Genomic DNA, 12,814 nt, shown 5'->3' with positions numbered 1-12,814 from the left:
GTTTAGAGGTGGCCATTTGGCCCGATCCACCCGAGGTGGATGACATAAGCCTGAACGCAGCACGTTATCGCGTGATGTTAATTAAATAACACTGAAAAAACAAGTAATATTCGACACTGACTGCGAAAGGTAACGATAACAAATCTGTATGCTACGACAGCTTAGACCTAACTGAGTTATAGTGTAACACGCACGTTTTAGAATTATTCAAACCATCGATAATAGGTTCACTGGAAAAATAAATTCGAAATACCAAATTACCATAACTAAATTTTATTAAACTTTGTAAACCACCCGAAATTTATTAATATATATATATATATTGATGCAGAAGAAACTTTAATCTGTATTATTAAAAAAAAAAAAAATCCTACATGGGATATATATATAGTATTCAACGGCGACGCTGGTAAAAGGAGTAATGCATTTCCTCTTTTTACCGACGAAACCCATTTTTACATAGAATTATTGAGTGCGGCTGACAGATAATATTTCTCTATAATATTTCCTTCCACTTCATTTTAATATTTTTCTGGCATAGTAGTATATACCGAAAAAAAAAATTCAAGTATACAGCATATTGAAAATAAAAAAAAAACTTATATTTGATTGCAGAGAGCTTCCCGATCTAGCCTTCAGCTTCAATTAGCGCCTTCGTTAGAACATCAGACAGCTGCTATGTTGAGTATATTAGAAAGGTATAAGTGGCATCAGTTCTCAGTTGTAACGTCACAAATTGCTGGACATGACGATTTCATTCAAGCGGTCAGAGAACGAGTAGCAGATATGCAAGACAGATTTAAGTGAGTTGAATTTATTATTGAATATTAAATCTCGTCTAAAGTATCAGTAATCAAAAATAATTCCAATCGATCGCACTATATTATTTTTTTTATGTATTATCTAAATGTAATTGAAAATTGTTATTCGTTAAAAATAGTGTAGTCATTTTTACGAATTTAATCGAAAGTTTTTATTGTATTTACATTTAATATAATCAATATTTTAATGATTAATCAAATAAAATCGGTTTCTAAAAAATTTATAAATCTAATATGACAAATTCTTCAAAGTAAATGTCTTAATTGATATCTTTTACTAAAAAAAATGTTTATACAATAACGAAGAGCCTCGAAAAAAAGTTGATGATAAAAATGTTTAGATTTTTAAGTATAATTCTAAAACTTACAACTGATAATCTGATGAAAAAAATTAATATAATCATAGATATTATAGAAATATAACATTGTATAGTCTTAATACAAATTTAAATACATTTTAAATTGTTTGTTATTCAAAAAACATACTGAATCCCAGAAAAAAGTGAATTGTTATGTTCACAAATAACTAGTATAAATATAATATAATTCTAATTCAAAATTATCGTTTAATAGTCTTATTTTATCATATGACTACGTATTATATTGTAACACGTTTAAATGTTCTGTTTATTATTTATTCAATTTAATTATTTATTTTTTACACGGTATCAATGTTTCATATTAAATGTAACATATTACAATATTAGATTAAATAAACAATATAAGAGTTTATATAAATATCATAACAGAGTTTTGGTATTTAATCTTAATTAGTCTAATATTTCTCAATTATTTAGTAAAAATTGCATATATATCAAAATGAAAAGTAAAGAGAAAATGTAATTTTTTTCGGCATCAATTGCATTTGAAAATATTCCACTTCGATTTACTTTTTTCTACAACAAACACAACGATAACTTGTATAAATAAAAAAAAGTCACACATAGAAATGCTTGTAACTGATATTCCATCGGTATTTACACGAATTTGTTATGTAAATGTTATTCAATAGTTATTCAAAAAAATAATTTATTTAAGGTTTACATACATTCAACTTACGACCCAACATGATAGTTACATACAAAATAATATCAACTTTTGAATACCTTTGAATTTTGGAACCGTCAAGATATCTACTTATATTGTTTCGACTATAAAGTGTGTTTATTTTTCGTGAATTGGTTTAAACTCTGTCTGAACAAAAATGGGTTTCCAGACATTTATCATACCATAAAAGTAATCAAAATCGAGCATATATTCATCGTTTTTATACTTATGTTAAAACGTATCATTTTTTTTTCTTATCTTTGCAATCGGAAAAATACCGAAAAACCAATAAGAATATTTTTATAGTAGCTAGAAGATTATTAATATTCTACTACAGCTTTATGTTCACGGATTGAAAATGGTTTTTTTTTATTTCTTATGCATTTACTTCAATTTTTTCTAATATTTGTTTTCTTGGTTGTTCAATATTAAATTTGCAGGTGATATTACTTATGTTAACCAAATCCCATGTACTCGACTTTGCAATTCTTTATGATAAATATTAACTGTTGATAAAATAATCATACACATCAGCAATCATTACGTACCCCTAAAATGTTATCATATTATTGCATCGTTGTTATTATATTAATACAGAAAATATTTCGACAAACGGATAAAAATAAATTATATATTATCTTCTCAACATTACCTCTAAGTCAAATTTAGTCTCTTTTATTAAATATTTTGTTACATTCAAGAAATGGAAAATTATAAAAATTTCCCATTTTTATTTTTCCACAAAAATTATTTTTTGTGTGAAATCATATTTAAGTTTAATATTAAAACATTCATCTATTCACAGAATTATATTGAATTTTTGAATATTATTTTTACAGCTATCTATGTGATGATTTATTTTACTATCATCACATATAAAATTATGGTCCCAACATTATTTTTTGTTGAATATTTATAGTTTAATATATAAATTATATAATACTGTAAAACTCAAATATATTGTTGAATTGAAAAACCAATATCAATTTATGATACTACTTAACAACTCTAAACGTCCTTAGACTTCTAATGTTATTGACGATTATTAATTTGATTATTTATATTATCCGCCTGTGTTCAAATTACATTAAGAGCATTATTGGAAGATTGGAAGATGATACATAGTCTTATTTAAGATCTAGATAGACATTAAAATAAGAAATCCATTTGCCTAGAATCTTGTACGCATTATGATTATAAAATTTTAACTAAATTCATATGTACTAGGATTAGTAGAAATAATTCAAGATGAGAAATGTCCTGTTGAAATTCATTGTTCTAAACTAAAAAGTATACACAATATTTTTGTGAGTACAATTTTCAATGTTATGGAGTAACATGGATTATAATCGATTTATTATCAATGATTTTCTCTTCCTTATAAGAAATATAGGTGTATTTGGTTTATTGGCTTGGTTGCTTATTATTTTTTCGTAAATATTTAAGCACTACGTACTGTGTTAAAATAGTTAATTTAAATCCAGAAATATATAATCATAAGAATACTTAATATATTGATGTATAGATTTAATAATAACATTAGTCTGAAAAAACTCAGACACTTACTCGTATAAAAGTAAACATTTATATTTTATAAGAAAAATTAATGTATCCAAAACACCAATGTGAATATTATGGTCGATATATCATCAAATATATCAATACATTTAAATAGTATACTAAATATGTAACTTATTTTATACCCGTTAATCATCAAATTCTTTATATATTTTTTAGGTATACACTTATGTTAAATTTAATTTAAATTAAACTTCAACATTTTATTATAAAACAGTAAAAACAACTTATATGATTTAATTTCTTTATTAATTATTCAAACGTTTAATTTCTTTCGGTAGGTAATATAATTATTTATCGCACATGGTAGTAGTATCATAATTCATAATGAATTCTACAAAAAAAAGTTTATGAACACATAATAAAAGAACTTCAGCTGTTTTTCTCTCCATTATTACTTTTGAGTAAAAAGTTTTTAGTTAATAACAAATTTTACCTTAATACTAAAATATTTAAAAAAATAAACACATATTTATGTATAGAACTTATAAATAGATATTATATTTCTTTTATGTAAATTATGTTTTGAATACAAAAAAAAGTTTAATATAATATCCTATGATTATTAATCCGAGTAATTATTTTATCTTTAAAAATTATTTAAATTAAAATAATAATTTTTGAAGATATTAAAATTTGTCCGAAATATTGATATTATAAGTTAAATCAAAGACATTTGAACATAATAATAGTTCATTCGATTTGATTAACCGTTAAGTTTTTGTTTTAAAATGTTTCCTCAATAAATTGGGGTGATTTATCTCTGCCTTAAATCTTATTTTACAATTGTATTGTTTTCATAGTTTTATATTAATTAAAATCTATATGAGCTTAACATTAGCCCAATAAATTTGCATATTTAATTAATTAATAATATATTAAGCACATTAATAATACTATGTGTCTAACTATATGTTAGAATTACATTAGATAATACGTTAATTATGTTAGATAATATATATATATATATATTAAACAATATTATTATAACCAAATATTTATTAAACTATAAATAGGAATAAAATATTTATAATGTATTTTGATAACAAGTATCGTTTATTTTAAAGTAAAATATTATTGAAATAAAAGACTAAGTAATACTTTTATATATTAATAACCATAAACGAGTTTTGATTTTTGTCCGGGCTTATGTTAAGTACATTTCAACAACTTTCATTTAATGTATTTTTTGAAACCTTGATACACAAATATATTTTAATACAAATAGTATAATTAATTCATAAACAATTTTTTTTTTTATGTAATTGTGTAGAATAACTGATGTGAATTATTTAGTAATTTAATAAATTATTTATTAATAGACAAAGTTACAGATATATAATTATTATTAATATAATGAGTATTTTTTTCTTATAAAAACATTTTTGATTTAAGTATTTTACCATTTTTTATTATACTTCGAATAGTTATTTATAAATTGGAAAACTATTTTTAGTTTGAGAACAGAGAAGCAATTTATAACAAAATAATTATTAATCATTTAAAGTGCTGTAAAGTTATAAGAAGCGTGATAAGATGAAAGATATTTTTAGAATAAATAATAATTTTTCATTTTAAACATTATAAATACTGCTCAAAAAAAATATAACAAAACAATAGTTGCTGCATCTAATTCTGCTTCCAACATCGATATATATATAACTGTAATATTCTCATATTATATGCCGTCTATAATAAAAAAAAAAAACGTTTTGATGATGATTTGACAGCGAAGCGAGGAACTTCCTCTGTAGTTTACTAGTATGGCATATGATTAAGAACAAAAACTTGAAATTGTATGAAAGAAAAATAGAACATTATAGATAGTACTTATATTAATAAATAGTCAAAAGTTAAGCAGAATTAAACTGTACACAACATAAAAGCTACATGTTCAGATAGTTTTAACAAAGAAATTAAGAAATTATTTTCAATTAGAAATGTTTTTATTTGATGTAGACAGAATAATATTATTGTTTAATATATTTCTCATCGAAGAAGATATTCACAGCAATACGGTTTTATCAAAATATTCTGTATATTGTTATTTCGAATTTACTTCAAGTTCACATTCACATCATACGATTACGTATATTATGTTTGTATATTTTTAACAATACATTGTATTCTGTATGTATAGGTTTACAATAATAAAGTCAGTGTTGGTCACCAAGATCTCGGATTTACAAGAGTTGGCCGACTCGGAATCGCGAGTCGTGTTACTCTACTGTACCAGAGAAGAAGCGCTTAGAATATTGCAATCGGCCAGATCACTCGGGATTACTGGTGAGAATTACGTGTGGGTGGTGACCCAGAGCGTAATGGAGAATTTACAAGCACCGCAATTATTTCCCGTTGGAATGCTTGGTGAGTGAAAACCATTTTTTCGTAAAAAAAATTATTACAAATGAAGTAGGCTTCAACGATTATACGAATACTGTAACGGCTACAGTTATTGTGTATACACTACCAAAAACTATTGATTCTTGGAACACTAATTAACTTTTAAATTATTAAATTTACAAATATTATATTTACTTTACGTATAATTGAATAGCTAGTTATTCAGTTAGTAATAATTTCATAAGAAATTATTATTATTCTATTTTTATTTTTAACTTTTCTTGAAGTTAAAGATTTCGTATATACCTACTACATATATCAGTCCAACACGTTATTGTTCTTACATACTTGTTAAGGCTTCTATTGATATAATTATAAATACTACTATTGGCTTAATAAGAAGAAAATTATATTGCACCTATGTACCAAATTGTTTATTATTATTTCGTTTATTTCATAAAGCATTCGATTTATCTTTTATTATTTGCTGTTGGTATATGATTTCTATGAACAGAATTACATACACTGAATTATGCGAATTCGAGATATTTTAGACATTTAATTAACTATATGATTGTAGGCTATTAAATTGTAACTAACAAGGAATACTTAAAATCATTCTCAGATAGAACACTGTTTACTCTTCGATTTATTAATTTGTATTTTAAAAAATCGAAGTGTGATACAGTCTATTTGATAAATTGATTAACTTCATTTTTTACAGTTCTTGTTTTGTACATACTTTAAATTCATGATATGATTATTGACTAAACACATTTTAATAATTTTACAAAACACAACAACGTATTAATTTCAATCTTTGATCAAACTTTATTACACTATTTTCACTACATTATAACAAATATGTAATGAAATTCTTTGGGTTTATAAAAATGTTAAAAATAATACACATTCGAACATTAAATTAAAAAATATTATTATATTTTATGTAAAAAAATTGTTATTTAACTTACTTACTTTAACTTAAAAATGATATGACTACGGTAAAAAAATAACTAAAAAATATAAACGTAAAGCGAAATAATTAAAAAGTAAATTATAGTCATTATCATTTTTTTTTTTTTTTTAAAGTAATAATTTAATATGACGTTTTGACTATATAAGTTATTATTATATTATATCCAAAAAATTATATTGTACATAATATTATAATCACATACAACCAATAGATAACCATAAAAACTTAAGTATGTTGCACTGTCGCATTCACTTACAACAATTAAAAATCAAATTCTCAAAATTAATTTTACTTGACCTTATAATTAAGCTTTAATACAACCATAATCCTAATTTAGGTATACATACTTTTTTTACATACTTTCCACTTTAGATACTGCGTAATTTGTTTGTTCTATAGTGTATGGTTTACCTTGTGTTAGGATTAAATTTCACGTCGCAATAAAAAAAAAAAAAAAAAATTGAAAGGTATTTCGCCTTGTCAGGTTTCTTTTGTTTGGATAGGATTAACTTTTGCAGCCTTACTCAAATCAAAAAAAGACCTCACTTGATTTACCACAACCCCAAATTCAAACCATAGGAAAATTTTAGGGACAGGTATTGTGCTTAAGTTAATTATAAGTATACTGACTATACATTTTTACACCATGATATATATAATTTCCTAGTCTCTCGAACTTTGAAATTAATAATTCTGATGTGTATAAGTGCAAAATTAAAATGAATTTAACATAACATCGTCATGCTTTTAGATCAAATATTTGAATATATATATATATATTAAACAACGGATATTTTTTATCGTCAGTAAAATTAAAAGTGAATATTTTATAATATATTCCATAAGATATAAGTATTATTCATACTTCTATTACTACTGGGACTAATAAAAATTAAATTATTTTAAAAGTTTTTTCTCCCATGAATAATACATATTTTTAGTAACAAATTAGCTAGTTCTTAAAAATTGAAAATAAAGAACTAGATGAATAAGGTGAATATAAATTTAAAATTTTTAATGCATAATATTTAAATTGTATTTATTTGAACCTGATTAAAAATGTACACACAAGAATATTGTAAATATAATTTTTTCCCAAATAAATTTTTATAACAATAACGTCTATCACTTTATTTAAAAAAATTCTACTTCTAATTAATGATAAAAATATTAAATCACAATTTTTTTATTTTTCTAACACAAAAAATTATTCACTTTATTTTATTTCAAATTTAACTAAAACTTCTTTGCTTTTACTTCAAAAAATATTTGATTCCTAATATACTTTAATTACAATAGAAAGACTTGATAAAACTTAATAAAATAAAAATATAGATTGACTGGACTGTTTGATATCTATTTGATCTCTAAGCTACTAATATTTTATTTAAAAATAAAATACCCTAGAGGCAAAAAAAAATTAACTCATTGTATTCATTGTACATAGATCGATTTGCTTATGATCATAGGATAAATAATATGTTTTCAATTATTTCAAATGTACAAAATGAAACACTAGAAAAAAATGACTCAAAAATTGAACGAAACATTTATTTAAGTACAAGAAGAACCTATAACTTTAGATAGATTCGATATTAATTGTGTAAGGTAATTGACAAAAACATTATTTCAGTTTCAATTCTCCGCTATACCAAAAACAGATTTCAATCGGATACGGAAACAGAAAAACCCGAATTAACGATCCAAACACATATTACACAATGAAATATACCGATTCTAATCTTACAAAAGTAAACACATTCTTAATACTTAAAATTATTATAACATACGTTTATAGAAGAACATAAATTATTTCATTTTTAAAATTAACGATGAGAAAAATATACCATTAAATCTTGAAGGATATTTATATTGATTTTAAATGTATTAAGTACTCATAACCTCATATTTTTTTAAAACTTATAACAATTTCTTAATAAGCTAAAATAATGCCATTTATGTTGAAATAAAAAAAAATCCAAAAAAATCGGTGCTTATGACTTTTAATATATATTATTTTTTTTTTTTTGTTGAATGTATAAATAATTGTTATAAATATGTAAAAGCCAATAAAATGAAATTCAATCAGTAAATGTGAGCAAAAGTATCACTAGTGATACTAATAACAGTGATGAATTAATTAAAATAAATAATATGATCATATTCAAGATATCCAGTCTGAGTCTATTTGGTCATAAAACGATTATGCACCCATTATACTCGTAGTTGATACGTCATTCAAGTTACAAAATATTCTGTAATGTATATCTTGTAATCCAGAAGACGATTTACAAATGAAGTGATTTTGGTAATAATTCAGTATAATACCATTGGTTATGCGCCAACATGGTTTTATTAATTGTTTTGACATTTCAATCAAAACTATTGTGTATCGAACGAATCATAATGGAGCTTTAATGATACTCCAAGAAAATATGGATCGAGAAAACGGTACATAGAGTTTTGGTATTGGAAGATATAACATCATAATCCGAAACTACAATGCTTTATGAGTTATCATAATATGTATGTTAATGACATTATAGTAATTAAAATATAATTTAAGTTTATTTGATAAAAAGATTTTTGATCACAGTAGTGGCTTTAGAATGTGAAACCATAATTTATGTACATATTTACGCTTATCTCTTAAATAAAGAACTCAAATTCAGCACCTGTTTAATAACAATCCTAGTTATGCTACGTTCCATGTGATTGTTTTTTTGGCACTTATGAGAACTTTTTCGTCAGTGATATTATCCGTTTACATTTTTAACGAACGATTAATCAATATGTACTGTCACTTTATATCACGTAATATGTGGAAATTATATATGCTTATAATTAAAACCAAATAAAACTAATTTTTTGGGTGTAAAAATCAGTACTTGTTTTATTTTAGAAAAATCCTAACAAATAACACACTACCCTACTTAAAGATACAAACAAGTATTTTTTGTCTTAAATCGACTATAAACTTTCCACTAGGAAATAACGTGAGGTAATATATCAAGTGATGAAAAGATACACACGTATCTGAAATTTCAAATTTTTTTAGTTATAATTATTCATAGCACAACTCTATTAATTTTTAAAATTTATTTAAGGACAAATAAAAAAATAAAAAAGCAAAAACGGCACTCCGTGTAGGCAATTCAGATACATCCAAGACTACACATGATTTGTAAACTATATGTACGCACAATAAATGTTGTGATTATTGTTTCATATTCAGCGGCATAGATAGGGGAGGGGGGATTAACAGGTTATGATCCCCCTCGAAATTCCTCTCTCTTAAGATATTCAATAATTTTAGGACATATTTATGATGTTATATCACATGCCATCATAAAACAATTTTCAGAGTTTCAATAGACTAAATCAAATAAGAGTTATAATTTAATTTATGTTTAATTGAGTTATTGAAATTAAAAAGTTGATACTTATATTGGAAAGAATTTAATATTTCAAAATCTCTCTAAAATATTTTTCTGGCTATGCCACTGTTCGTGTTTCCATGTTTTGCGCTATAGTATTGATTACTGTATATTGTTGATGAGAATGCCTGATTTAATTTTTAAAAATGGTTACAAGTACCATTTATTCTAACTTGTGATCATTAAAAACAGGGGTTTCCAAAGTTTTTCATTTGAGGGTAGCATAAAATGCCAAAAGCTCTTAGCTGGTTAAAATGCATGAAGACATATAATTTTTAATTTTATAAATGTATATATACTTATAAATAATTTTAAAAAAATACACATATTTTTAGATTATTTACCATTCTTTCTATTTTATATTTATTCTTGTATACTATGAATCACGCCGATCTACTTTTTTTTCTATTTTATTTTTATATAAATATTCTATATATTCTATGTATGTATGTACTATATATATAACTATGTATGTTACCACAATCTACTTAAGCTATACGAGTACTCAATATTTTAAATACATAAAATCTTAACCGCAATGCTATGTTTTAATACATATTTTGTATATTTATTATTATCATTCTCTGTAGTTTTTGTACGAATTTTGTATTCTATAAACAACATGATGTTCATTACAATATATTTTACGGAATTATAATTTCGTACATTTTCTACTCTGGAAATGTCCTCAATTTTTATTTATGGTAGAAATATGATTTTCATTTTCAAAATCTTTTACCAATTAATAGTATGTTAATAATTAATATGTTCAAAAAATATACCATATATTAGTTATTTTATTTTTAAAGTAACTATTACGAATTTTTTTTTAATATTATAATTATTACAAGGAATAATAATAAATAATAACTATAAAATAGTTGATTTTGATTAAAAAAAAATCATATAACTTGTCGATAATCATTTGAAAATAAATAAATAAAATCATTATTTGTAGTATAAGATTAAACATAAAATCTAGAATAACTATTGAATTTTAGTTCTGAAGTTAAAATACAATTTTTACCTCCGATGAATAATATAATTATTTATACACTAATTGAATACTGAACACATCGATTTAGAATCGAAATCAAAACACTAATAAATATATTTAAAATATCTTGACGTTATTGTATTCTGAATAAGTAAATTTAAATTTCAAAAATATATCTATTCGGATCCAAAAATAAAATATTAGATGTTTAATGATTGTTTATTTTACTATTATAGGAGTTCACTTCGATACGAGTAGTGAGAGTTTAGTAAGAGAGATCACGACTGCCATACGAGTATTTGCGTATGGCGTAGAAGATTTTGTCAACGATCCGGCCAACATAAACGAAACTCTGACCACGCAATTATCATGCGAAGGTGATGGTGAATCACGTTGGGCTACCGGTGAAAAATTCTACAAGTTAGTGTTTTCAAAATTTTAATGTTTTTGCGAGATTACAGTTTAATATTTAAGCAATTATAATTAGTTTGTCGTATTTTAATGCAAACACACGATACACCGATCCATCACGATAGTTATGGAAATACCATTATTTTTTCATTTTTCGTATATACTTTTTTTAAAACTTATTATTGTTGCGGTCTGAGATTTTCCAACGGCTTTCCATATTAACTATTAAAAGTTCGTGGGGAAAAAACCCATTCTCACACGTTTTACCGTTATATAAGATAGAAACAAAACGTTGTTTGATGACAGTTGAATAAATTCCTGAGGATTAATCAACATCGATTCAATCACCGGAAGCGTTTATTAGACTTGTGTCGGTCTCTTTCTTCGCCAACTACCCTTATAAAATACACTCCGTGTTGTTAAAATAAATGGTAAGAATTCGAATTGAAATTCCCGAATATCAACTGAGAATCGAAAAAATATACATATATGAGTATAAATGCGATTTAAAGATTGGTTTTGTCAACAAAATTCGATTTGCAAAGCGATTCAATTCCGTGCACACATCAATATGCGGTTATTTATAACATGTTGGCGAGCATGTGCTTACTTATACATCCGCTAAGCAATAGCTAAGCAAGTTGTAATAACATTCGTATTATAACACAATGTATATTATTGTAATGTGCAACACGTATTCTAGCACTTTTCAAAAAAATTTTTAGGTACTTAAGAAATGTCAGTGTCGAACATGTAGAACCGGCAAAACCAAAAGTTGAATTCACCGCTGACGGTGTTTTAAAATCCGCGGAGTTGAAAATCATGAATCTAAGACCCGGAGTTGGAAATTCACTTGTTTGGGAAGAAGTAAGTGATCCATAAATGTAATCAAGTCTCCGTAAAAAATGTATCTCATGGACTTTTAATTATAATACATTTTAATCGAATATCAGTCTAACCTCTTTCCTCGGTCCCGGAAAACTATTAAATTTAAAAAATCCACTTTGTCTATACAATGTGTGTTCACCAACTTAAGGAACACTGCATTTCTTGGCTAAATTATATTGGAATAAATCAAATTTTTTTTTTCTAACTAGTAATATATAAATACACGTTTATAGATACATTTCAAACATTTTATTATTTTAGTATGCGCATGCGCCGTAGTATATGTTTTTTTTAATAGCAGCACCTATTTTAA

The 12,814-nt window shown here is 24.5% G+C and overlaps 1 protein-coding gene across 2 annotated transcripts in view; it reads left to right on the top strand.

Annotated features, from left to right (window-relative positions):
• The window catches only part of LOC112692894 (glutamate receptor ionotropic, NMDA 2B), a 384,123-nt gene that overhangs the window by 361,411 nt on the left and 9,898 nt on the right, over window positions 1-12,814 (top strand). For both annotated transcript variants that reach the window (XM_025567711.1, XM_025567713.1), the window contains 4 exons: window positions 616-803; window positions 5,587-5,813; window positions 11,439-11,622; window positions 12,339-12,480. In XM_025567711.1, the coding sequence (XP_025423496.1) occupies window positions 616-803; window positions 5,587-5,813; window positions 11,439-11,622; window positions 12,339-12,480 (741 nt within the window). The remainder of the gene's footprint in view (window positions 1-615; window positions 804-5,586; window positions 5,814-11,438; window positions 11,623-12,338; window positions 12,481-12,814) is intronic.

This window comes from Sipha flava, unplaced genomic scaffold, assembly GCF_003268045.1.
Source record: "Sipha flava isolate LNK unplaced genomic scaffold, YSA_version1 78_pilon_pilon, whole genome shotgun sequence".
NCBI classification, from domain to species: Eukaryota; Metazoa; Arthropoda; class Insecta; order Hemiptera; family Aphididae; genus Sipha; species Sipha flava.
This window is presented reverse-complemented; position numbering and strand designations above follow the sequence as displayed.